The sequence below is a fragment of the Euleptes europaea genome, chromosome 4 (genome assembly GCF_029931775.1).
Source record: "Euleptes europaea isolate rEulEur1 chromosome 4, rEulEur1.hap1, whole genome shotgun sequence".
NCBI classification, from domain to species: Eukaryota; Metazoa; Chordata; class Lepidosauria; order Squamata; family Sphaerodactylidae; genus Euleptes; species Euleptes europaea.
The window spans coordinates 104,890,190-104,917,705 of NC_079315.1; the positions used below are offsets into that span (position 1 = coordinate 104,890,190).

Below are 27,516 nucleotides of genomic sequence, written 5' to 3' on the forward strand. Positions count from 1 at the left end.
CGGCGGCGCGTCCCGGGGGGGCCTGGGCAGCCTTCCTGCGGCTGCAGGAGTCTGCCCAGGCCGCTCCCGGCGGGAGGAAGCGGCGGCGAGGCCCAGGGGGACCCGGAGCAGCCTTCCTGCGGCTGCAGGAGGCTGCCCAAGGCCCCTCCCGCCCGAAATAAATGGTGGGGGGGGCGGGAAGGGCCGGGGCAGCCTTCCTGCAGCTGCAGGATGGCTGCCCATGGCCCCTCCCGCCCGGGAAAAATGGCGGCGGGGGCCGGGGGGGCCTTGGGCAGCCATCCTGCGGCTGCAAGAGGCTGCCCAAGGCCCCTCCCGCCCGAAATAAATGGCGGGGGGGGGAAGGGCCGGGGCAGCCTTCCTGCAGCTGCAGGATGGCTGCCCATGGCCCCTCCCGCCCGGGAAAAATGGCGGCGGGGGCCGGGGGGGCCTTGGGCAGCCATCCTGCGGCTGCAAGAGGCTGCCCAAGGCCCCTCCCGCCCGAAATAAATGGCGGGGGGGGAAGGGCCGGGGCAGCCTTCCTGCAGCTGCAGGATGGCTGCCCATGGCCCCTCCCGCCCGGGAAAAATGGCGGCGGGGGCCGGGGGGGCCTTGGGCAGCCATCCTGCGGCTGCAGGAGGCTGCCCAAGGCCCCTCCCACCCGAAATAAATGGCGGGGGGGGCGGGAAGGGCCGGGGCAGCCTTCCTGCAGCTGCAGGATGGCTGCCCATGGCCCCTCCCGCCCGGGAAAAATGGCGGCGGGGGCCGGGGGGGCCTTGGGCAGCCATCCTTCCCTCCTCCCTCCCCCGTATTGACTCGCGTATAAGCCCATTTTTGGGGCTGAAAAACTCGGCTTATACGCGAGTATATATGGTATTTTAGATACACGTCATAGTTGGGTCTGTTGTAGTATAGTAACACACTGATTGGAGATACTTATAGCAAAAACAATCATGGATTTTTGTTGTCGTTCGTTTAGCATATTTACTCTTTGGCTGAGTGCCAAGGAAAACATAGACTGTTAAATAATCAACTTGCCTGTAAAGCTGTTGCTAGGAAATAACAAACATTCCAAGAATTCAGGAGTTCTTGCTGTGAAGCATTTTGACGTTCCTGAAGACTTGAGAGAGACTAGGGCTATGGTATTTATTTAAGAGAAGTCTTTGTGTGTAATCTTTCTAATTACATCCTGATTTTGTGGCTAGTCTGTGGAGGGGGCAGGGAAGAAGCTCCCTTTCTTGGCCACTTGTTCTGCCAGCAATCTTTCTAAATTGTCTAGGGATTGCAGTGGCCAGCAGTTGAAAAATCTGGCTATTGGATGGATCCCAGCAATCATTTCTGCAGAGGGGGTAATTTTTGCCTTCCTGTTGCAGAATTCCAACTCCCCCCTCATTGCTATTCCTTGGGGTCCCTATCCCCAGGAGCAGCCTTGGGGGGCATTTTGGGCTGCAGTGGGGGTGGGGGGCATGGAAGTCAATTTTTATCAGGATCAAAGCCATGGTTTGCATTTGTTTTCCAAACAAGTTTAATACATCAAAACAGAACAACCCAGAGGCAGACTTCTTGAAAAAGAAAAACTTGTTGAATTTGCCATACTAAGATCCAGGAGAAATTATTTAAGATGTAGTCTAATTAAATAATTTGATCAGGGCAAATCCATCACATTTGATCTTAAAGATATCTCCTTCAGCCAGTGACACTAGATGTCCCTCAAAATGCAGGTGAGGATTGGCTGCCTGTGCAGGATCTTCCTTTGGCCAGTGAATCTCCCTTGCTTGGATCCACGCTGATGTGCTGAGGGGCAATGCTGCAGCGACATTAGAAAAGACGTATTATTGTGGGTTATGTTTTTTAACATATAAGCCTTATGTGGTTATTTTTCAGAATCCTAGGAAACCATGTGCAAGTACCCGTTCTTCAGGTGTTCCGTCCAAACTAGAGAAAGAAAGTAGTGTGGATACGGGCTATTCTCCATCAGTCGACACGCCAGTTGGTGTCCGAGGCAGAAATGCTTATTGTGAACCTTATGAAAGGACTTCAGGGTAAATAACTGAATGCTCACTTTGGTGTAGGAGTTGAGAAAAGCAGGAAGAAGCTAGCAATTACATGAAAAAGGGATTTGAGGTCTGTAATTTTTGTAATCTTTTACAACATACAGGAGTACCCATGAAAAGCAGCCTGAGAAGAAAGAAATTGATTTCAAGGATCATTCTGTAATACATGACACAAAGAATGGAGGAGGAGATTTTGTTGAAGGTCTGATAGAAGTGGGAGGATGCCTACCAGATGAAGGAAACGTGACGTCTGAAAATGGTTATTTAAATTAATTAAAACAATACAGATTTTCAGTAACCTCTGTGCAGATACACATGGAATTAAGATTAGTCTTTACATGTTCGATTCAGTACCATGACCTCCTGTTAAAAATGCCTGTTTATCCATTACTGGTGCTGGAATCTCACAAAAATCAATTTTCCCACAGTTTCATATTTAGCCTCTCCTAATTAAAGCCTAAGCCAGTTGTTCTTAAATGGAAGATCTGGTGCGCTTTTTAAAAAAATATATTTTTTATTAAAAATTTTCAAAAAAACCCCACACATAACATATTCATTCACATACATAGAGTATAATCAGTCTTCTAGGGGATTCGTTTTGAACTAACCTTTCATATCAAACTGGAAATTTGTTTAATTAATGATCTTTCTAAATCCTTTATCAATATTTCCACTGCCCTTCAAGCTATCTATCAATGCAGTACTTATATCTGGTCCACTTTTGTGCGGTCCTTGAAAGTAAGATGAAAATGGGAAAATGGTAAACAGCTGGAAATTTGTGAAGTTCCTGTCATATGCTGAAAAGGCAGCATGCTGTTCCATTGCAGTTTTATCTTTTCAACAGTGCAAACTGAAAGGAAATTTCACAGAAATTCTTGACTGTATGCATTATGCTGCTACGGGGTGTAGCACATACTGTTGTTAGATTACTACCACGGAGGCAAATACAATGGTTGAGTTTTAATTCGGGGGGCTTTTCAAGTATCCTCCGACGTGGGAGAAAGAAACGTGGGAGTCCTGCAAACTGCAAGTCATGTCAGAATATGGTTCTTAATGTATCAGTTTTACAGTGCATTCCTGGGGCGGGGGGAGGGCGAACCGTTGCAGCCGGGACGACGCCACCGAGAAGCCTCCTCAGAGGCTTCTTGGCCGCCGCAGAGGGGAAAAAAGCTTTTTTTCCAAAAGGAAAAACAGGAAAAAAGGGGAAAGCGGGCTTGTGCCACCAAAAAAGGTGGTGCAGGACCGCCACCATCCCGAGAGGCATTCCCAGGGTGAAAGGGGTTTGGAAGATGCCTGACGACAGCTCTGCTCCCCAGAACACCCCGGGAACACCTCCCAGGATGCTGGTGTGGGGATGTGCACCGGGAGAATGCTGGTGGGAGGCCCTGCCGGTGCCTGAGCTCTGCGCTGCCGCCATAGTCCAAGGGGGCCAGAGTAAGTGGCCCAACACCGACATCTGTGCCAGTTTGCATGGCACAAGTGGCATGGATGCTGGCGTAGGAGTTACACCGGCTCCTAAGAGCATTCCTCCCCTTCAGGAACGCACTGTAAGAGCCACTGACTTAAGTATATAAACGCTCTTAGAGGACATTGCATCCCTGCATATAGCAGCAGGGGAATGGGTGGGGAAGGGATCCATCCCCTTAGAAATGTGGTTTCTCATATTAAGTTCCTTTTAATTCTTTAGAGTTCTCCGAAGAACCATTTGCAGCTTCAAGGAGTCCCACCATTTCTGTCAGCATTAAGTCAGTTCAACCGAAAAAGGCAAGTTGCTATCAAGTGGACAAAGAATCCACATCTGAAGTCAGCCCCCAGTATGACACTAATCAGGGGAGAAGGGCAGCACAGTCAGGGGACTTCATACATTCTCAGACTGCTTGGCGAATCACTCGCTTTGACAGCAGCTGTCTGGCCAAGAAGAAGGGAATGCATAGGATTGCCTCCTCAATAGGGTCAAAGATCTCCTAATACATTTTCAAGAATGGGGAGGTGTCAGTCATACTTGGTTCCAAGGCTTTGAAAAATAATTAGAAAGCTTTACAAATTGTCAGAGAGAGATAGTGGAGTCCTTTCCAGTGCCATTTGTGAATAACATAGGGGAAGCCCTGAACTCATGGCAGCAGTCTATGTAGTTGCCGATGACTCCACAAGGGATTAAATGCATTGAAAATCTAGTAAGGGATTGGCCTTTTCAGTGCAGAATCTGCCTTAAGTGATTGCTGAAGTATTGGTACGAGGATCTGACAGCTGAGGTCTCCCCAGAAATAAATACCTGAAGAAGAGGGTTAACATGTCAACTCAGGAGACAGCTATCATGGTGGTCTTATTTTACATAGTTCTTTGTACAGGTTTAGGAGGAACAGATGTTTGAAGCGCTAAAACGTAGATGTCGGATCAAAGGCTAGCCTCATCGAATGCCTTCCCTGTGCAAAAAAAAGCGTGGGGAAATATTTAAGGATGTCTTAGAGGAAACTGAATGGAGAACTCCCACAAAGCCAAACAAAGTTACATCTGAAAATGAAGTACCAGGCATTATTTTTATATCTCAAAGTTCTATTTTCAGTCCAGAGCCAAAAAGGAAAACTAATCCAAGTAGCAACAGGCTCGTAATTTGGCAAGTTGAGCTCAAGCATGCCCCAGTCCCCTGGGTCACTCCAAAAATTTGGCGCATCAGGGATGGCTCAGGTTGTTCTAGACAACCCCCGCAGGCGTCCAATGAGTCTAGTGTATGATGTCCTATTTATGTATTAAAATGAATATTAAAATATTTGTAAGCTTGACTTTTCACCCTAATATAAGGACTCAAGGTGGCTGACGAACAGTTGAAGACACTTAAAATGCTTTTTTAAAAATTGCAGCAACTTTCTTCATCAAGTGAAGAATGCCCACAGGCAGAACCATTAATGGAAATGTTGGAAGGGGAAATGACCAACATAAACGGGTGAGATAAACGGCATATCTATTTTAGCAGTGATATTGTACCAGCTAATTTATGATGTGTGTTTTCTTACCTGAGTGCAATCCAGCTTTATTAGCCTCATTTGATTTTTACATATAATACGAACTTGGTGTTTTAAAAACAATGAACCAGCAGAAACAGACAGTCACCCAAAGATAACTTTTTACCATGTTCTTGGTACTTTGAGACTAACCTGAGGCTCTTTTTTATGTTACTATTCCTTAAGTTTGGGTCTGTGAAAAAGCCTTGTAGGCAATGTGCACACTGAACTGGGTGTACTAAGAGATTTTCCTTCCCAAATACTTCCCTGTTTGTTTATATTGATTGATTGATTGATTGATTGATTGAAATATTTATTCTCTGAGGATCAGAGGACATCTTATGAGCGGGTGTTTCCGTTCCTATTCTCAGGGATAGGCAGGTTCTTTAGAATTTTTTTAACTTCCTGTCCCGCACCGGAAACGCTCTCCCAGTTCTATTCCTGCTTCAGAGGGAAGAGCAGCTTCGCCAGCGCGCTCCGCAGCTATTTTGGAATTCAAACCTTTCTACTCCTTCTTGTGCATTTCCCCCCTCCCTCCTTCTCATTCCCCCCCCCATCTTGGTCAGTCCGCTCCCTTGTCCTCAGCTTTTCCGCCCCGTTCGACTTCCCTCCCGTGCCTTTCCATTTGTTCCCCTCACCCGGAAAATGGCGGCAAGCGAGGAGTTCTCCGGAGAGGAGCTCCTGTCGCGAGATGAGGCGGTCACCACGGAGCTCTTGCCTTCCCGCCAGAATAAAGCGGCTGGGGTGAGCGACGGGAAACCGCGGCGGGGGCCCGCGGCGGGGGCGGCAGCAAATCGGCCGAAAAGGAAGCACTCAGAAGGAGCGGAGAAAAATGGCGCGAAACAGTCGCGCCCAGACAAGATGGCCGCCGAACCTCCCCGTTCGTCCCTGGTGGGTGACGAGGGTGAAGGAGATCAGCCACTCCGTAATGTTGGCTCCGCAGACAGCTCTACTACGGACGTCGGACCCGGTATTGTGCACCTTCCTCTTTCCAACCTATCGGCGGGGGGGGGGGGGACAAGCGAGCAGGGGATGTTAGAGCTTATGCGCAGGGCGATAAGGGAAGAATTCGCTCCTCTGGGGGAAATGTCTTCCAGGGGCCCTTCCAGCTCTAGAGCCTCCTCCCCTTCCAGAAGCTCACTTCGCTTAGAGCTAGCAATCCAGGGTCCCAGCTCTGCCGGGCAATCTAGGGCAGCTGGGAGGTCCCAACCACCCCACCTGGAAAAGGCCACTAGTCAGCATTTTTCTTCCGGGGAAGAGGACGAAAGAGAGGAAGGGGAATTTTCCTCTGGAGAGGAGAAAGAAGGGGGGGGAGACAACCCAGGAGTCTCATCCACGATTGTTTGCTGGGGAAGATTATCAGCATTTCCTTTGTAAAGTTATGTCAGCCCTTGATCTTCATGAAGATGAAGACACAAGAGGCTATTAAAAGCAAGGCCAGGTTTAGGGGCTCAAAGGAGTTCTTTACTCGGCTACAGACTAAGTCATATTCAGTTCCCTTTCCTGAATACTTTGAAGATTTGGTCAAGTCAGAATGGCAAAAGCCTATGTCCAGCAAGCAGGTGCCAGCTTCAATTAAAAAGCTATACACCTTGGAGCCTAGGGCCATGAATCTCCTGCAGGTTCCCTTAGTGGAAGCCCCCGTGACAGACCTCCAGTCCTCAGGCTTAATCTCAGAGGATGGAGCTGGCAGTATTAAGGACCCACTGGATAGAAAGATCGATTATGCCGCCAAGAAGGCGCATGAAGCCGCCGCATTGTCCATCCAAGCGTCAGCCACATCTGCATTGGTAGCCAGAGCCAGCATCATGTGGATTAGGAAAATTATTGACTTACTTCCCCCAGGTAATAGAAGGATTTTAGACGGTCTAAAGCGTCTTTTAAACGCCTCTAACTTCATGGCAGATGCTACCCTGGACTCCTTGTCCTTCTCTGCTAGGTCCCTAGCAGCATCCTCTGCGGCCGGAGGGCCGCTTGGATCAGATCCTGGTCGGCCAAAGCCATACTGTTGGGGTACCCATTTGAAGGTGGCAAGCTGTTTGGTCCCAAACTTGATGACATCCTTGTGGAAACCAAGGACAAAAAGAAAGCACTGCCCAAGTACATTAAAAAGGATGGGAAGCCATCCTTTTCGCATTTCTTTCGACCCTTCAGAACGTCACATTTCCTGGCACGACCTAGATCAGATGGCAGAAGATCCTCCTGGAATTCCGGACAGGGTTCTTTTAAAAAAGGCTTCAGGTTTGGAAAAGTTGCTTCTTTCAGTGGGCAAGGACCTGACAAATCATCAAGATTCGGGGACAAGCAGAGAAAACAATGACTCCAGCTTGGCCCCAGTGGGGGGGCGACTACATCTATTCGCAACAGCATGGAACCCCTCTGCAACAGACAACTGTACACGGCAACTGATCTGTCATGGATACAAAATAGAATTTCAAGCCTTTCCCCCAAATCGTTACCTGGTTTCTCCAATTCCCCGCAACCAAGAAAAAGCCTTAAGGACTCAAGCAGCAGTTCAACACCTGTTGGACATACAAGCCATAGAACACGTCCCAGACTCAGAGAGATGCACCGGGATTTACTCCTTCTTTTTCACGGTGCCAAAAGGAAACGGAGACTGGAGAGCCATTTTGGATCTGAAATTCCTCAACCGATTTGTTCTCAAGAAGCACTTCAGAATGGAAACACTCATATCCATAGTGGAGGCCCTTCGTCCTCAAGCCTTCCTAACATCCATAGATTTAAAAGAAGCGTACCTGCACATCATGATTCATCCATCTCACCACAAGTACCTTCGGTTCACTCATGGCCAGTCTCACCTACAGTTCAGGGCACTACCCTTCGGTCTGACGTCAGCTCCGAGGGTCTTCTCCAAGGTCCTGGTCAACCTCGTGGCGATCTTGAGAGAGCAGGGGATTCACATTTTCCCCTACTTGGACGACATCTTGGTGAGTGCCCCCTCGGAGTCGTTAGCGAGAGACCACACACAGACGGTCATCCAAACCCTGACACATCACGGCTTTGTTGTGAACATGGACAAGAGCCTTACCTCTCCTACCCAGTCGATACATCATCTGGGTGCAATCATAGACACGACGCAGAACAAGTTGTTCCTTCCCAAGGACAAAATCATCACCCTGAGGACACTGGCCAAGACCACCAGAGCCTCCAAATCGACTGGACTCTCGACTCTAGTAAGACTCCCAAGGCCTCATGGTTGCGTGCATAGACATGGTACCATGGACTCGACTTCACATGAGAGCACTTCAATGGTTCTTGAAACCTTTCAGATGCAAATTATACAGAAAAAGAATCCATGCCTCGTGCTCACGGACCAGGTCAAGGACAGCCTACGATGGTGGACCAAGGGGCCCAATCTGTCCCAAGGCCTTCCTAACATCAGGGACTCATCGATCCAGTTATTTACTGACGCGAGTCTACTGGGATGGGGGGCTACCCTCCAACAACACATTGCCCAGGGTCGGTGGAACCAGGCAGAATCTCATATGCACATCAACAGATTGGAACTGAGGGCGATCCACAAAGCCCTCCTCAAATTCCAACCACTAGTAGAGGAACAACATATTCTGGTGAGAACGGACAACGTCTCCGCCAGGGCTCATCTAAACAGGCAAGGAGGGTCTCGTTCCTCCTCCCTCCACGCGGAGTCCCTACGCATCCTCAACTGGGCCGAGGTTCACCTAGCCTCCATAAAAGCAGAGCACATCCAGGGCGTCCTAAACTCACAAGCGGATTGGCTGAGCAGGCATTAAGTGGACGAAGGAGACTGGTCCCTGAACAGGGACGTCTTCTCGTCCTCATGAGGTTCGGCAGACCAACAGTGGACCTTTTCGCCTCGTCAAAAAATCGACAGCTAAAAAGGTTCTTCTCAAGGTTCGAAGACCACGAAGCAGAAGGGACAGATGCCCTGGAAGCCCCTTGGCCGAAGGAAAAACTTTATGCCTTCCCGCCTCTCCCAATTCTGCCAAAAGTCCTAAGAAAAATCAGGATGGAAAGGGCTCACGTGGTGTTGATCGCCCCGCACTGGCCCAGGCGCCCCTGGTTCCCTGCACTACGGCAACTGTCCACTCAACAGCCGTGGGAACTACCAGTGACAGAGGACCTACTTCACCAAGGGCCCATTCTGCATCCGGATTCGCCGTGGTTAAAACTGACCGCCTGGGACTTGAAAGGCAGCGGATGCTGAACCTGGGATATTCCACAGAAGTGGTATCCACCATGCTGGAGGCAAGAAAATTGTCAACTAAATGTATATATAATTTTACGTGGAAAGCCTTCGTCCGCTGGTGTTGTAGAAAACATCTGGATCCTCTAAGTATCTCCACTCCTTACAGGATGGCGTAGACTTACACTTAAAAGCCTCCACTTTACGTAGACAGGTTGCAGCAATTGCCACGGTAATTACCCATCTTGATGGATACGTCACTTCCCGACACCCACATATTGTTACCCTCCTGAAGGGAGTTACATACCTGTCTCCTCCGACCCTGCATAGATTTCCGACGTGGCGTCTAAATGTGGTGCTAAAAGCCTTAACCAAGCCTCCTTTCGAGCCACTAAAGGAGTTGCCATTATCCTTTCTGCGCATGAAGGTTCTATTTTTGGTTGCAATTACCTCAGCCAGAAGGGTTTCGGAATTAAGGGCACTTTCCTCTAGAGATAGCTTCTGTGTGTTTCATGCAGACAAAGTTGTCCTTCGACCGGACCCCACCTTTGTTCCAAAGGTAAACACTAGTTTTCACAAACAGCAGGAACTGGTGTTACCTTCCTTCTGTCCAAAACCAAATCACCCAAAAGAAAAAGACTGGCACAACTTGGATGTGAGAAGAGCACTTCGAATTTATTTAAAACGCACTAAAGCATTCAGACGATCGGAATCGCTTTTCATTTCTATATCTCCCCCAAATAAAGGTCTGAAGATGTCAACTACTTCTATAAGCAAATGTATCAAACAGTGTTTACAGCTTTGTTACCAGCATGCCCATGTCCCCTGCCCGCAGGGAATAACTGCTCATTCGACGCGTAGTGCGGCCACTTCAGCAGCATTTGATACGCACGCTTCAACAGAGGAGATATGCAAAGCGGCCACTTGGACGACCCCTTCCACTTTCGTGCGATACTACACTTATGCGTCGGCGGACGCGTCCTTTGGAAGAAGAGTCCTGCAGCAGGTGGCGAAAGGTGCTTGACCCCACCCAGAATTGACAGCTATTAAACATCCCGCTCATAAGATGTCCTGTGATCCTCAGAGAAGAGAACGGAGCCCTGGCTTACCTGTGAGGGCTCCTTCTTCTCTGAGGGAAGAGGTCATCTTGCCCACCCAGGGCGAAGACAGAGCGCCAGTCAAGCACCAAGAGAAGCGCATTGTCAGAAATACTCGCCACTGCAGCCATTTTCTTCTTCCTGATGTTCTTTCCCAAGTCTTAACATGCCATGTTGTTTGTATATTGACGCCGGTTATGCAACAGTTAAAACAGTTTCATAGCGGCGTTAGATTTAACGCTTGTCTCCATTGCTGTTCCTGGTATTACATGATTAATGTTATTTGTTATTGTTACATGTTTCTTCTTTCTTTCCTGTTATCCTTACTTTGGAAGTCCTCGAACTGGGAGGGCGTTTCCGGTGCGGGACAGGAAGTTAAAAAAATTCTAAAGAACCTGCCTATCCCTGAGAATAGGAACGGAAACACCCGCTCATAAGATGTCCTCTTCCCTCAGAGAAGAAGGAGCCCTCACAGGTAAGCCAAGGCTCCGTGTCCTGCCTTTCCTCTTGGTCCAAGGCAGCTGACAATAATAGTTAAGACATCCTCAGCAAAAGCCAGAGATACACTCTGCCAGGGAAGCTTGCTGCATGACTTTGGGCCAGTCTCTCTCAGTGTAAACTACTCCACAGGCTTGCTGTTATGAGGATAAAATGGAGAACAAGGAGAGGAGAACAGTGTTGTAAGACGTTTTAGGTCCCCATTGAGAAAATAAAAATAAATACATTTGTTCCAGTTCATATAAAAAATTCTTAATCTTACAGTTTCTTCTTGAAACTTCGAGGTTTAAGCATTAAAAATTATTGCCAGATTGTTTATTTCTACTTTCTGTTTGCTGACAATTAATATTCTTATTTCAGTCAGTAAAACTGAGTACCGAGGGTTGGTATTTCAGACTGCCTTTTTTTGTTCATGTTTTATTGGCACATGTCACCAGCCTGAAAGAGCAAAGCTTCAAGTACATTTGTGGTCTCTTTGTTGTTCTCATATCACAGTGGCAGAATTTTGCAGAACTACCAATCAGTCCTGCTGCTTTACTACAGGTTATTGTGTTTCTCTTTTCTTCATTCAGCAGCATTATTTCTTAATAGTTCCATTCCTTTGTATTTTGTGATTTTTGGCAAATTAAATTGTTGCATTTATTTTGGCTAAGCATCTAATGCCTTGCATTTGTGTGAGTTATCTGAATAATTTAAATGCTTCTGCTTCAGTTATTTGCTTAATAGCTATGGAGACCAAATGTAAACAACCAACGGTTGTGATCTAGGTTAACAGTGTTGCTTTATAAGTTAAAATGCTATCGTAATGTGACAGAATGATTTCTTTGCACTGTAAGTAACGCTTCTTTAATTTGACATAACAATCTTTAAAACAATTAATGTATTCAAATCAAGATAGAAAGGGTCTCACATATCTTTCTCTTTTATTGCAAGTACTACACGTGGGGCAATTCCTAATGACAATCCTTGTTCATTCGTTCCTGAAATGAAGGCAGAAACTCTTAGGTAAGTGAAACAAAGTTGATCTTGTTTGTGTCCGTAATGCAGTCTGGTGGCCATTTCATATGATCAGATGAAGTACAATTAACAATGATATATTTTCTCTTGAAAAGCTTGTGCCCACTGTCAGATACTATCTATCAATTTCAGAGTTGTCCAATTTAATTAAAACTAATAGCCGTATATTTGTATTGTACAAAGCTTATTTGCAGTATCATTAAATCTAATTTTGGACATGGCCCTAGCTGGGGATCATTAAATCCACAGATTTGGGCCATGTACAAACGAGGGAGATCTTTCTGCAAACTTGGGGGAATCCCCAGGTTTGCAGAAACAAAATCTTTAAATTGTAAAACAGTAAAGTGGGAGAGAGATATTTCCTCATGAGATCTTGGCAGTCATTTTCAATTGCCTTGACAACTCTGGTAATCCAAAATTGCCACTGCAGTTTCACTTCAGTTACTGGAGGTGAATTGGAAAAAGGCAGGCAGGCAAGCTAAGGCAAGGAAAGAACATAAAAACCATGCTGGATCAGACCAAAGCCCATCATGTCCAGCAGTCTGTTCACACAGTGGCAACCAGGTGCTTCTAGGAAGCCCAAAAATAAGACAGCTGAGGCAGCATTATCCTGCCTGTGTTCCGAAGCACCTAATATAATAGGCATGCTCCTCTGATCCTGGAGAGAATAGACAGCTGAAGCAGCATTCTTCTGCCTGTGTTCCACAGCACCTAGGCATACTCCTTTGATACTGGAGAGAATATGTACGCATTATGACTAGTATCCATTTTTACTAGTAGCAGTGGATAGCCCTATCCTCCATATACATTTCCACTTCCCTCTTAAAGCCTTCTAAGTTGGTGACCATCACCACATCCTGGGGCAGGGAGTTCCACAAATTAACTATACATTGTTTGAAAAAATACTTCCTTTTGTCTGTTTTGAATCTCTCATCCTTCAGCTTCAGCAGATGACTCCGTGTTCTAGTATTATGAGAGAAGGAGAAAAGCTTCTCCCTGTCTACTGTCTCCACACTATGCATAATTTTATAGACCTCTATCGTGTCTTCCCTTACCCACCTTTTTTCTAAGCTAAACAGTCCTAAGCATTTTAACCACATCTTATAGGGCAGTTGCTCTAGCCCCCTGATCATTTTGGTTGCTCTTTTCTGCACCTTACAAAGCTCTGCAATATCCTTTTACAGGTGTGGTGACCAGAACTGTACACAGTATTCCAAATGTGATCTCATCATAGAGTTGTATAAGGGCAGTATGATAGAAGCAATTTTATTCTCTATTCCTTATCTAATTATGGCCAGCATGGAATTTGCCTTTTTCACAGCAGCGGCACACTGGGTTGACATCTTCATCGAGCGATCCACTACCACCCCAAGATCCCTTTCTTTGTCTGTCACTGCCAGCTCAGATCCCATCAGTGTATATGTGAAGTTGGGATTCTTTGCCCCAGTATGCATCACTTTACACTTGCTCACATTGAATCTCATTTGCTCTTTTAATGCCCATTCTTCCAGTTTGTAGTCATCCTTTTGGAGCTCTTCATGGTCCAATTTTGTTTTAACCACCCTAAATAATTTGGTGTCATCTGCAAACTTGGCCACCTTGCTGTTTGCCCCCAACTCCAGGTCATTGGTGAACAGGTTGAAAAGCACCGGTCCCAACACAGATCCCTGAGGGACCCCACTGCTCACATCTCTCCATTGTGAGAACTGACCATTGATTCCTACTCTCTGCTTCCTATTTTTCAGCCAGCTCTCAATCCATAAGAGGACTTGTCCTCTTATCCCAAGTTTTTGAAGTTTGCTTAGCAGTCTTTAGTGGGGGACTTTGTCAAAAGCCTTTTGGAAATCCAAATACACAGTGTCCAGAGGGTCATTCTTGTCCAGATGCTTATTGACACTTTCAAAAAACTCTACTAGGTTAGTGAGACAGGACCTTCCTTGGCAGAAGCCATGTTGTGTTTTGCTGAGCAGGCCTTGCCCTTCTATATGCTTGACAATTATATCTTGACAAGGTCATTGTTGGAAACCCTGCTTCAGGTGCCCCCACCTTCTAAGATCAGGCGAGTGGCAACCCGGGAGAGGGCCTTCTTGATCATGGTGCCAAAGCTCTTAAACTCTCTCTTCAGGAGATTTGTCTGTCGCCTTCTGTTGCCATCTTTCACCAGCAGGTGAAGACTTCTTTGTTTCATTTGGCATTCGCTCAGTGATCCCTCCTTCCTAACGAATGTTTTTATGTTTTCTATGTATTTTAACTGTTTTGTATGTTTAAAAATGGTTTTAATGATATATGTTTGGAAGGGGCTGATTTTAATGGTTTTATAATGTCATAATATTGTGTGTGTTTTAAATTGTTAGACTGTTGGACAGCCCTTGTGCGGGATATAAACTTTGTAAACGAATAGATAAGTAGAAAATCTGGAAATGTTTTGTCAATGTTTTCAATCAGTCATAAGTCTTTGTCTCCTTGTCTCTACAGTGTAGAGATCTCAGTCTCAGATGACCAGCCATCTTTCACTGTTGTGTCAAGTGTTCAATCTAGCAGTCCTGTTGGTTCAATGAAAGAAGAAGCTGATGCCAGAGATCAGCCATCTTTCACTGTCGTGCCAAGTGTTCATCCTAGCAATCCTGTTGGTTCAAAGAAAGAAGAAGTTGCTTCAGCAGACCCAGCACCACAGCCATTAAACATTTCAGATACTGTCAGGCAAATGCTTCAAGATGAAATGTTTAAACTGGTTCAGGTAAAAATGCTGTACAAAACAAAATAAATGCAAATGCATAAGAACATAAGAAAGGCCGTGCTGGATCAGACCAAAGTCTATCAAGCCCAGCAGTCAGTCCACACAATGGTCAACCAGTTGCCTCTAGGAAGCCCACAAACAAGACGACTGAGGCAGCATTGTCCTGCCTGTGTTCCAAAGCACCCAATACAATAGGCATGCTCCTCTGATCCTGGAGAGAATAGGTAGGCATCATAACTAGTATCCATTTTGACTAGTAGCCATGAATATTTCTCTCCTCCATGAACGTGTCCACTCCCCTCTTAAAGCCTTCCAAGTTGTCTTGTAGATCCTGCTAGAATAGTTCACCAACATCAGTGGAGCTACCGGAATGACAGAGGCCCCAGACTAAAGACAGTTTGTTGGTGGTGCTTCCATTATTTTTTATTTATTCATCACCTGTGCCTTGTTTTCCTTCAAAGAGGGTTTCTTATGGTTCCTTGGTCATTTCTTATTGATGTTGTTTATAGGTCAGACACTTGGGCTATAATCCAGTGCATGCTTACCTTGGATTAAGCCCCATTGAAAACAAAGGATCTTATTTCTGGATAAACATATCCTAGGATCTCGCTGTTAGTATATCATGTGCCTTCAGGAAAAAAACCAAAGCTGACCAGTGGGTAACAATTCTGAATCTGCAATTGCTATCCTTAACTTGTAATACAAACCAAAACTGTCGTCTTGAAAGGATAATAAAGTTAGGGATACTTAGAACAATGCAGGATATTATTCAGCTGCCAATTTCATCGTACCAAAATAAAGGTATTAAAACTTCAAAGAGAGTTTTGCGTGATCTCACTATGTAGGAAATAATTTTGGATGGTTTCCAGAAACAGTGTATTAGACTAGGAACGGGCCAGACAGTGGAGCAGGGGTGCTCTTTCCGTTGCTGTCTGTTTTATGATCCTTACAAACCACAAACACTTTATGTCTGGATTTTAGCCAGTGCACATTTTAGTGCATTTCTCTGTTTTTTGTTTCTGTTCTAGCTTCAGCAAATTAACTTTATGAGCCTCATGCAAGTGGTGGGGTCCTCCTTTGCCAGCCTGCCAGATGTGTCTCGTCGTTTGCAGCAGCCACTGCCTTCTCACTTGGGGAGGAGCCAGGCTTTAGATGCTGCAGGGACTTACACTGATCGGTGCCCCCCAGAGCATTCAGCAGATGGTCCCGCAAAAAGAAAGATGCCCACTCTAGAAACCACTTCACTTTCTAACAAGAAAAGCTCCAGTCCTCGGGAAGAGAACATTCTGCCTGATCAAAACGATAGTGAAAATGTGCAAGTAAGCAGAGATTCATCTTTTTAGAATAAAAAAGGTATAATGTGGGGTTTTAGACATAATTATCTGCATCGTGTGTCTCATTGAAACGCTATTATGTTGTTTTTTCTTGTAGAACTTTCCTCAAACTGGTGGTGCTTCAAGGTTACCCGAGAGCCAGTCGTTTGGAACAAGGATGATTCCACCCTTTCAGGATTTGCTTCATCAGGTTTCACCCAGCCCACTGCCCCTACTCTCAGCTTCCCTTAATGCGAAAGAAACCCCTAGGCTTATTCCACTGGTGAGACCCTCAAACAGTGCAAATGGATTTCCTTTGCTTAAACTTAAACCAAGCTATCAGTTCCAGGCACTGAATATCTGCCCAGTAAAACTTCCAAAAGATTTCAGCAGATCATTCTCACAACCCCGAGAAGCCTGGGGCCCGCCTCCTCTGGCGGAGAATCCTCAAGGTTCACAGACACCACTGCGCAAAAATGAATCGACAGGGTACCTAAAATTGAACCCTAATCCTGAAGTTGTAAGGCAAGCACAAGAGGAGGGGAACAAGTGCCAAGACGTGATGCATGAAGGACCTGCCAGACATCTCCATCTGCCTGAATATGAAAGAAAGGAAAACGTGGCACCTTCCGACCATCTTCATTCACATTTAAAGGCTGAAAAACCACTGGTGGACCACGAAATTTCCTTGCAAAAAACATACGAAAATTTTGCTCAAATTCCCCTACTGTGCCTGAAGCCTTCTTCACAGTCCAGGTATCCTTCGCTTTTAAGTCCTGTTACATTGACGTCAAAGGCCATGGATTCCAGAAACCCCTTATGGCAAAAAGAAATGCCATTACTCTATACTAATTTACCTCCACTCATCAAGGTAATGTATTTATTGAGACATGAATAATATATATATTTTAAGTGTGTATTTCTAAGCTTGACTGCTTCCTGTACTTTACGTTCCAAATGTTTTGTTGTATCCTACTGCTTATTTCAGCTGGTGTGGAGCCTTCACAGGGGAAAATGGCTTATCCTTCAGTGAAAGAAGCCTCTGCCCTTACGTGGCTTCTGTATGGCAGCAGGCCCTCAGGGTGTCTTTGTTGCTGTGGCAGCTGATGTTTCAGCACAGTAGCAACAGGGCTTCCATGAAGTGGGTTTCCCCTCTCCCCCCCATGCCACTGGAGGACTTTTTAAGGGTTTTTATAACATTGCTAATTGACAAATTGGATAAGCTCCTATGTGTTCCAGGCTCTCTCTCTCTCTCTCTTTTTTAGAGGAAGATTCCAGCCCCTTTCATTGCAGAGATATAAGGGGGAAGGCATATATCTGAAAGGAAAAGTTTCTCAATTCCTGATCCTTCCCCAGAAGCCCCCCAGAGGTGCTGGGGGGATGGCCTCTGTGGGGGACGGGTAGGAAAAATGGCACCGGTGTGGGTGGGACTGGGGAAGATCCGGCTTTTCCCATTACACGGCAGCTACCCTGGCTTTGCTGTGATCTTTCAAAACAAAAACAAAATAACAGTAGTAAAGCAGGTTTAGGAAAGATCACAAAGAAGCCAGTGGGAAAGCAGGAAGTGCATGAGAGCGCCATGATGCTGAGTGGAAGCATGAAGTTTCCCATCAGTAGCAAAGTTGGACCAAGTACGTGTTGTGGAAGCAACCTTGACGGAGCAGAGCAAGAGGATCCATCCTGTAGTTCTTTGCTTTCATTTTATAATAACAAAATATGAACTTCTGTAACAGATCTGTTCTACTTGTCGCAATTGTCCTGCAAGTTTGGTTTCATAACTATCATGTTCTGTTTCCTCTCCTTAACAGTTTCAAACACCAAAACTCATCCCGCTTCAGAATCTTATCGCGTTTGAGCAAAGCCGGCAAATTGTTCAAGCCCCGCTTATCGGATGCGAAGGCCATCCTAAACAGATCCAGTTACTAAAAGCTAACGTGAAACCCTTTGAAGCAAGAGAAGACAGGAATAATAAAACAAGGTAAGGCCGAACAGCAGCCTTTGATTATACCTACTGAAAAGCAGAAACCAGCATGGTGTAGTGGTTAAAAGCGGTGATTTGGAGTGGTGGACTCTGATCTGGAGAACCGGCTTTGATTCCCCACTCCTCCACATGAGTGGCAGAGGCTAATCCAGTGAACTGGATTTGTTCCCCCACTCCTACACGCAAAGCCAGCTGGGTGACCTTGGGCACGTCACAGCTCTCTCAGCCCCACCTACCTCCCAGGGTGTCTGTTGTGGGGAGGGGAAGGGAAGGTGATTGTAAGCCGGTTTGAGTCTCCCTTAAGTGGTAGAGAAAGTCGGCATATAAAAACCAACTCTTCTTCTCCTTCTTCATATCGTCAATTTCCATGCACTTGCCACAGTCAGAAAAGGGGCATATCTGTGAATTGGAGGCTGAACTGCATATTACGTTGTACCACACTAGGAGGGCTGTGTTGTCCTGGGAATCTATGTTTGGATTGCCCGGTGGGTAATTTAATTTTAAAAAGCAGCCACAAGAGCTTGATAGTAGATTGGGGCTGCAATGCTGAGAAAGGGGGAGAGCAAAGTATCCTCTTCCTCTGCTGGGGCTAACAGCAACCTGGAAGGGCAGCAGTCTCAGGAAAATGGTGTGATCTAAATTTCACTTCAAGCAGACCAAGCTGAGTTTCAGTTTTGTTTCTGTTTGAGTTTCTTTATTTTAAGAGCAACTCTCAACCCCCCTGGCGCAGAGTGGTAAGCTGCAGTGCTGCAGTGAGAGCTCTGCTCACGACCTGAGTTTGATCCTGCTGGAAGTCGGTTTCAGGTAGCCGGCTCAAGGTTGACTCAGCCTTCCATCCTTCCGAGTACCCAGCTTGCTGGGGGTAAAATGTAGATGACCAGGAAGGCACTGGCAAACCACCCCGTAAACATAGTCTGCCTTGTAAACATCATGATGTGACGTCACCCCATGGGTCACCCATGCTTGCACAGGGGACTATCTTTACCTTTTACTTAACCCTAGAGAGTTTCAAAGAGCCCCGTGGCGCAGAGTGGTAAGCTGCAGTACTGCAGTCCAAGCTCTGCTCACGACCTGAGTTTGATCCCAACTGAAGTTGGTTTCAGGTAGCCGGCTCAAGGTTGACTCAGCCTTCCATCCTTCCAAGGTTAGTAAAATGAGTACCCAGCTTGCTGGGGGTAAAGGGAAGATGACTGGGGAAGGGAATGGCAAACCACCTCATAAACAAAGTCTGCCTAGAAAACGTTGGGATGTGACGTCACCCCATGGGTCAGGAATGACCCGGTGCTTGCACAAGGGGACCTTTACCTTTAGAGAGTTTCAAGAAGTTGGGGGGGGGGAGATGGACCCCTAGAAAGACTGGGCAAGAACTGTTCAAGCCTATCTCACAACCACATCTTGAATACTCCACATATATAACCTGCTGTGTGTAGGGAGTAATGTGCAGAGTTCCTTTTAACCACCATCTCTGGCAACGTACTCATGTACAAAGAAAACAATCTGAGTGTGTCTTAGAGCACGTGCCCTTGCCTGCTTTCATGCTTCTTAGGAAGAGGGAAAGATGGAAGACCTCTGGACAGGCCAAAAACTACTTTGTCTGTCTTTTTCCTGGCCTGGGTGCAGGAAAGGGAAGATTGGACTCACCTGTCAGGGAATAGCTTGGTGGTGACTTGAGTTTCATGTTCCTACCAAAATCCCAAGTCAGATGCAGTGGAAGCCTCCTAACTCCCTTATTGGCATATACAGGCTCTCCCTCCTGCAAGCGTCCTGCATGTTAGAGTAACGGGCATTTTAGTAGCCGTATAATAGAGAGAGTCTCCTTAAATCAAGAGGCAGTTAAAGTGTTAATATGCTGGCAGGCAGAGAAGGCGCGTCAAGAAACAGATCAAGGAGAAAGAAGAAAGGAAGAAAGCAACCGTGACTTTCCAACAAACTGATTCCATCCTTCCACCCGGCATTCCAGAAAAAACAAAGGTATAGTGCTATGGAGATGCTCATTCATAATCTTCTTGTTGGTTGTCATCTGTTTTAAAGTCATGATACCCTTCAGAAACAGTGAACTTCTAGGCAGTTCTTCTCCCACAAATTCCTTTTCACCCTCCAGTTAGAACATCTGTTGTACCCAGTATCCCAGAGTTAATGCCAGATATCCTCCCTTCAGCATTCCTTCCCAGGCCTTTTTCCTTGCTCAGCGTCTTAGCTCCCTTAGCTCCCTTCCTATCGCTATGCCCAGAACAGCTTTTCACAATAGACTGACCTCCTGTAGTGAGCCTTTAGGAGGCAAGGGAGGGCATGAGAACAGGGCAGCACAACCAATGCATACTACAGTGTACCATAATGATGGATTCCTTGATGCTGTTCCTTGATGCTATTCCTTGATCTGTGTGCCAAACTAGATGTGACAGTGAGAATATCCATGAATGGAGATCCCCAGCATTTTTTTTAAGTAGAGAGGCACATAAAGACTGAATTGGCTGAAGGCTGCCGTGTAGGATAGTATGTTTGGATGTGACCCTTCCCCTTCATTGCGGTGTGGATCAAAACTGCCCCCCTCAGGATCCTAAACAAAAACTCCCAGTCCTGGGCACAGAAAGGCATCAAAGTTGGGATTGGAATAAACAATGCACATTTTTTGGTAAAATAATAATAATAATCAAAAAATCCCTGCCCCCCTCAGGCTGATGCCTGTCTTTTTCCCCCCTTCCAAAGCTCATAACGGTCAAGGGGAGAACAATCCGTTTTGATCAGCCAAATTGGCTTAGGAGGGAGTGAATTAACCCTCCCCCCTATCAGTTCTGATCCAAATTGAAACCCCCTGCAGCTGTTGTTTGTTGTGCTGGAAGGTCCATTCCAGGATCTTCCGACATAGCATCTGGTTCAAACAGTATGCAGACTGATAAGAATAAACCCCTGTCCTTTCCCCAAAAATGATGGTGGGAATCAAAGAAGCAAATTAAGTTTAGTAACGTTATTAAAATGTTATAGGAAACTTTAGCTCTTATTTCTGGGTTAATTCTTTAAAGGACATTGTATGTTTAAAGTACATATTTACTTAAAGCTGTGGCATGATTGTTTGCACCTTTACTATACTTAAATGAAATAACACTACAGCTATACTAGGAGCTAAAGACCAACTCCATTTATTTAGTCATATTTATTTTCCTGTTAGGATGAGCAAGTAGAACCCCACTGTGACCTTAATGACGGCGACTACTTGCTGGGTGAGTATTTCAACAGGACTGCCTCAAAAATCATCCATGCCCAAGGCAATTTTATAATCACCAGTAGTCCCAGTCATAGCCATTATAGTGGGTGAAAAGTTGTAACAGGTTGTTGGAGCTGTGGTTTCCCATCCAAGTCCTGACCTTGCTTAGCTTCCAAGATCTGACGAGATCGGGCTATACTTCAGCTGAAGTACAGCTAAAGGAATATAATTAGCAATATTTGTTGAATTATTTTCTTATTTATTTCTGTCTTTGATGTGGATAATAATTATATTTTCCCCTCCTTTAGACCCAGAGGCGGTTATTTCTTCAGCAGGACTACATTACTTGGCTTCTGTAAGGAAAAGGCCCACAGATCTTCAAGACGCTAGTACAAATACAGATCCTGGTAAAAAAATCTGACAGAAACCATTGCGTCTCTGTTTTTTACATCTCTGAAACTCTTGTGATTTGTTTTCCTCTAAGATAACTTGCTTCAAAATTCCTTCTAATAGTTGAGTGCAAAATGACAGGCAGAATGTTTTTACAATATTCAGTTTTGTTTTCTTAAGGTCAGATACTGTCAGATCTTTACCTCACGAATAACTCACCTTTGACAAGCAATAGATTGTTTTGATCTTCTGTTGATTGATCTTGATTTTTCCCCCCTTACCAATCAAGTTCTTAAATCACATCGGGACATGCAAACTGTCTCAGAAGAAATAGTTTCTGAAACGGACAAAAATCAGCCTATCATCTCTGTTCCGGCATCAGGTGCGCTTTTTCTGTCAGTCTTTGTGTTAATTGCATGTACCATTTAAAAATACTAGGATGTTATGGGTTGGATCCAGACACCTTTTTTAAAAAAAACACCAACCATGCCCAATTCTCCTCCTTTCTACGGCCCCTGTCCCATGTGGCTTTCGTTAGTGCATAGTCATTTTGGGTGGTCAGTAGGGTCCCCTCCTCCTTTTTCTGCCAATGGAAAAGCTAGTTGGATCCAACCCATTATCTTCTTCCAGGAAATTCTAGCCAAATTTCACTTATGTAAATCTAAAAACAAGTTTATCATATGATCATTAATTTTTCCAAAGACATGCTGAGGTTTTGGTTCTTTGAATTCGTTCAGCTGAGCTCAGAAAAGAAAGATTTTGAGCTATTTTAATTTGGGGGTTCTAAAAATGTAAAGGTAGAGGAGTAATGTAGCTCCTGCACATGATATCTTTTCATATTCTGGATGTTCTTCCAGGAATTGGAACTCCCCACTTGCTAGAAAGTTCTGCCATTAGATTTCAGTTTCTTGATTGTTAGAAACATAATAAAGTTTTTCTGAATAATATAATCACCAAATAGTATTTTTTCTGGTAGGACCAAAAGGAGTGAATCACATTATCTTTGTTGTAGAGACCTACATCATTGGTGGTTCTTTTCCATACATATAGTACGATAGATAAGACTGACTGGAAAAATTCTTGATTCGGTTAAGCTTAACTATAAATTTCCTGGTGGCCTTGAGTGAGCTGTTCAATTCCATTTTATCTATTTTAGCTTATAATATGAAGATGATGGATACTTACAGTTCAACGAACATTTTCCTGGAAGTAAGCTATATTGAACAGATCTAAGTAGGATTCTGAGTAGACCTGCTTAGAGTTGCTCTCTAAGCCTACCTTATAAGGTTAAGATTACTGAGATGTTAAGTAGGAAGTCCTTCGAGCACTTATAACATAAGTATTGTGTAATTTATTTATTGACTCAATAAAGGAAGCCACAGCCTTCAATTTGCAAGATCTGAGCAAGGCTGTCAAAGATAGGACGTTTTGGAGGACTTTCATTCATAGGGTTGCCATGAGTCGGAAGCGACTTGACGGCACTTAACACACACACACTGTGTAATACTGTGCATTGCTGAATTTTGTGTTATTGTGATGTAAGTGTTGTTATGCTACCAGTCCAGACCCCTGGTGCATTGAGATCGCATTACCTTTTAAGTTGTCTTTTGAAAGGGTAATAATGATGTGGCTTGGAGCAGTGTTGTGAGGGGAATAAAATAAGGCTGTAAACACAGCCAAATTCTATACAGAGTGCCACCAAAGTAATTAGTTGTAATCTACCTAAAATACTGATTTGTTACAGGGATGTCTTTTGGACAGTGCTGTAAATATTTCCCAGGTATTCAACAACACTTACAGCTTGGACTCCTTGTGGTTTGTCCACAACAGGTCCAGTATGTCTAGGGTTCCATATCCGTTGAGCATTTTCTGTTCACTAATACAAGCTCCTACAGTTAGCGAATGCCTTGTACATGTGCAGAGCTTTTGGTCAGGTGAAAATATGAGTTATAGTATTTACAATAATCCTATATTCTTATCAGTGCTGTTGTTACTGTTTCAGATAGGCTTTCTAGCATGTTGTGGTATTTACTACATGTGGTGACTTTGATCATTTCCTTCTTGTCTCACAGAATCATTGCCTTCATATGTTCCTGAAACGTTACCACCAGATCTGTACTTAAATCTCAGATTCCCCACTGAAGCCACAGAGATGCCCTTACCATCCTCCTTCTCTAATACTACATCTGATTTGGTCAGTAATGAGAAATATTTGCTGATAATGCAACAGATGTGTATGTGTGTCTCAATAAGCCAGCTTTAGGGAGAGAGCTACCATACTGTAACTCAATTAAATAAGTAGCAACGTTAATTTAATGTAGTTTATTGGCATAACATTGTTCTTTACATATGGGTTAGATTGGACGGAAGTATATCAACGTGATTGATATAGAAGATGACGACCTTCTGAAAAACTTGCCAGAGATATCTGATCCTGCAGTGAAGGACATTACCCGGCAGCCTGAAGTCATCCCTTCTGCAAAACTGCATCACATGGCAGCATCTGTTACCAATGCAGTCCCACCCGAAGAATTTGAGAACAAAGGTGAAAATCCATCATTTCTGTTTTGTGAACTCTTCTTTGGAAAAATATATTCCTTTAAAAGAGTTTTCTGCTGAGAAATCTTCCCAGATTCTCTCTGCCAGTCTGTTCTTATCAGAAATAGTATCATTTGGAACCGGAGAATCGTAACCAGAGCTCTGGTCACAGAACAGATTTCCTGCCCTCTATCTCCCTTCCCGCTGCTGCCTCTGCAATGAGGGATCCTCGGGAATGGCATGCAATATGTTGAGGGGGAATCTGCAGTGAGAAGAGGAGAGCAGCAGACAACGTCACTACCACTTTTGTCAAGTGGAAGTCCTCTTCTGCTTGTGGGATAGTCTAACCCTCTGTTTTCATTGTTGTGTGCTGCTTTAAGTGTCTTACATAAAAGCCACTGGGATAAATGGGCAAAACTTGTGTTGTAGTAAACGTTAAGATGGTTTCAAATGGCAGTTCTGGCTCCAAGCCTTACCATCTACATGTAATTTAAAGGGCATACGCTTCAAACGGAATCACTGCAAGCACCACTGGAGAATCTGGAGGCAGAAATTGCTGGTGATCATCTCACCCTGAGTCTGCTGCAAGAGGACTTCAGCACTAACTCCTCCCCAGGACTGTTAGCCAAACAAATCAGCAGACAGCACTTTTCTGACAAGCTGCACGAAATGGATAAGCAGCTACTAGCCCTACAGAACATGGCAGAAAGAATGGAGCAAGAATTCAGAAATACTAAACTGGTACGTTTAAGCTTTATCCTCTTTCCTCTCAGAGGTCGTTCTCTTGTCCCTTGACGTATAGGATAAGAATTCAGATTAAATTGCACTTTCAAATGGAGGAAACATACGGTAGGGGTCAGGGTGCTGGACACAGGAGTGTTCAAATCCTTGCTCAAGCCCTGAAGCATGCTTGGTGACCTTGAGCAAATTTTAATAAGGATTATCACTCCATTATCAGTACAAGGATTACAACTCTACAGACAAGGGATCTAAAATCAGTAGCAGCCCCCATATTAAAAGCATAGTCCCAAGAGAAGTATCTGGCCGTACCTGTGCATGTTTTCCCAACTCAAAAGTCTTCTGGAGGTGAAAACAAAAATCAGCGTAGAAAGGTGAACTGCTGTTAATTGTTCAGGGTACGGGTAATTTTTTCCCCTGTGTTTGGGGTTGGCTAGACCTAGGTACCTTGGATGTGTAGTCTTTCACTTTCTTGTTAATTGGCAATATAACTGAACCCAGTATTCTGTAATTACATTCTTCTTTTAAGAACAGTGAAACGTGTTAGTATTTTATATGAATGAGCACAGAGCAATTTACTCTATCCTTGTAGACAGAAAGGACGAAGGGAGCTTTGACTCTCGAAAGCTTATACCCTGGAAAATCTTGTTGGTCTTTAAGGTGTTACTGGACTCGAATCTTGCTTGTATGCTGCAGACCAGCTATCTTATAGATAAGAGTATTATAAGGTGATGCAAGTTGGGTTTTTCTTTTACATATTTTAATGCTCCCAATTATATAGAGGGTTGAGGGTTAGTTGAATGTGGTTTCTCTTTTTATCCAGGTGCTAATGTGAACTTTATTTTGCTTACGCGAATGTTTACCATACGTCACCATAAAGCAGCCATGTATTAATAGAGTGTGGGGCATACCTTTTGTGCTAACTGTGGCTATTTGTTTTCCTAGAAGTGATCTCCTCATGCATAATCGGGATACAAGACCAACAGATTCTAGAAATCTAGAAGCATTATTAGTTAGAATGGATTCATTCTTTAAAGTGGAAGATGTTTGATAGGAAAATGTTTTTGATGGTAGTCATAATGGTAGGGCGGGAAAGTAGGAGGTATGGCCGGGGCAGGTGGGTGTGAAGGAGACACCGTTTTTGCATATATTTGGCTTTGGTAAGGAAATATTGGTGTGTAAATGGTTAAATCTCTCTGCTAAAAGAGTCTTTTTTTCCCCCAGCTAGTAAAATCGCCACTAGATGAAAATGGAGGCATGGGAGCTGATCCAGGAGACTATGAAGTTTCCTTCTATGCACCAGGTGTTAGAGTCTCCAAAGAAGGTATGTGATGTTGAGCTCCCTTGTTGAACTATGGGCAATTAAACGTCAGAGGGGGAAGGACACGGGCGTGCCGTGTGGGTGGGTGAGAAAAAGCTTTGCTCCCAGTGACAGTGGGATAGATGGGAAAGAACAAGTTGTTTTAATAACATCTTGAAATGAATAAAAGGGTTTGGGGAGCATTAGAAAAGCCGTACAAAATCCAAATGAATTAAACTTTGCAAGATGACCTGAATTTACTGAATTGCAGCTAAAATTAGAGGGGAAAATGTGTCCGCATTGTTTTTCTTCTAAATTAACATATTTGGTCTCCTTGTCCTTCTGTTGAAACAGAACGTTATTCAACCCATGTGATTGTGGAGGATTTCACAGAGGAGGAGGACTATATAAAACCAGAATCTTCTCAAAGCAGCCACATTGCCTTGCGATCTCCCTCCGTTTCTCATTCAGCATCAGCAGCTGATCTTCCCAGTGTCAAAAAGTCATCTTCAGGTACCATTCTCTAGTGGCTTGTGTTTTTTACTTTCGGTGATTCCATATAAATGTTTCTAGCAAACGTTGGTTCATCTGCGTGGCTTCTATGCAGTCCCACATTGGGACTGCGCAGGCGCAGGCCAGCCACGGATAAGATTTGTCAGCTTCTAGCAAAATCTAAGAGTGCTCCCCCTCCCCTTGGGGCATGCAATCCTCCCGCCCCTCGGTCACATGACCCAAGAGGGAGGGAGCACTCTTCCCTCCAGTTGTCTTTCTGCCGCCAAAACTCACCAACAAGGCCTTGAGGGTTCGGTCGACTCGCCTGCTCTCTCATCTTTACAAGGAGTCTCTTCGTCCACAAGGTCAATTTGCTGAGCCTGGTCCTTTGACCGGTAAGCCACAATCCGAAGCGGGTCCCCCAACAAAAAGATCCAAACGGGGTGGCCCTTCTAAGAAGCCCTCGTCGGTCGTTGTTCATCCGGCAAAGTTTATTGCCCCGGGTTCGCAAGATGGCCGCGGCTCTTCGCGCCATGCGTCCTGCTCCAGATCGCCTTGGCGCCGATCACCTTTGCGTTCGCCGAAGTCTCTTCGACGCCGATCACCCTCAGCATCTCCTCGACGCCGATCTCAAACCAAAGTGTCTCACCCATTGGCGTCGCTCTCCTCCGAAGTAGCTGCACAGCAGCCCATTACCATCGAGGATTCACCTCCTCATTCCCTGGCTACCCCCTCGGTTCCGTGTCCGAGCAGGGCCCAGGAAGACTCGGCTGAGTTCAAGCAGCACCTCCTTCATCTCTACAAGGATGTGCCTCCGGTGCATACTGATGATAAAGGGCCTCGGGCAGAACCTGCAGAGCTCCAGCAGTGCCACTCAACCACCCCCTCCTGTGAGCGCTCAACAAGACTCCCAGCAGTCAGTCAAAAAGGCCCAAGTGGAGTTGCCGAAAGGTTCGTCCCATCTCGAACCTGGCCAACGGCCTTGGCGTCGATCGACT

At 45.1% G+C, this 27,516-nt stretch overlaps 1 protein-coding gene across 1 annotated transcript in view; it reads left to right on the plus strand.

The window, feature by feature from the left end:
• Positions 1-27,516, plus strand: part of CPLANE1 (ciliogenesis and planar polarity effector complex subunit 1) — a 97,413-nt gene that overhangs the window by 44,569 nt on the left and 25,328 nt on the right. The window contains exons 26-42 of the mRNA XM_056848167.1: positions 1,861-2,018; positions 2,135-2,289; positions 3,718-3,794; positions 4,889-4,971; positions 14,303-14,564; positions 15,593-15,883; positions 15,996-16,748; positions 17,686-17,855; positions 19,715-19,829; positions 21,025-21,076; positions 21,369-21,467; positions 21,740-21,832; positions 23,523-23,644; positions 23,809-23,995; positions 24,485-24,729; positions 25,951-26,050; positions 26,381-26,539. Coding sequence (XP_056704145.1) covers positions 1,861-2,018; positions 2,135-2,289; positions 3,718-3,794; positions 4,889-4,971; positions 14,303-14,564; positions 15,593-15,883; positions 15,996-16,748; positions 17,686-17,855; positions 19,715-19,829; positions 21,025-21,076; positions 21,369-21,467; positions 21,740-21,832; positions 23,523-23,644; positions 23,809-23,995; positions 24,485-24,729; positions 25,951-26,050; positions 26,381-26,539 — 3,121 coding nt within the window. The remainder of the gene's footprint in view (positions 1-1,860; positions 2,019-2,134; positions 2,290-3,717; positions 3,795-4,888; positions 4,972-14,302; positions 14,565-15,592; positions 15,884-15,995; positions 16,749-17,685; positions 17,856-19,714; positions 19,830-21,024; positions 21,077-21,368; positions 21,468-21,739; positions 21,833-23,522; positions 23,645-23,808; positions 23,996-24,484; positions 24,730-25,950; positions 26,051-26,380; positions 26,540-27,516) is intronic.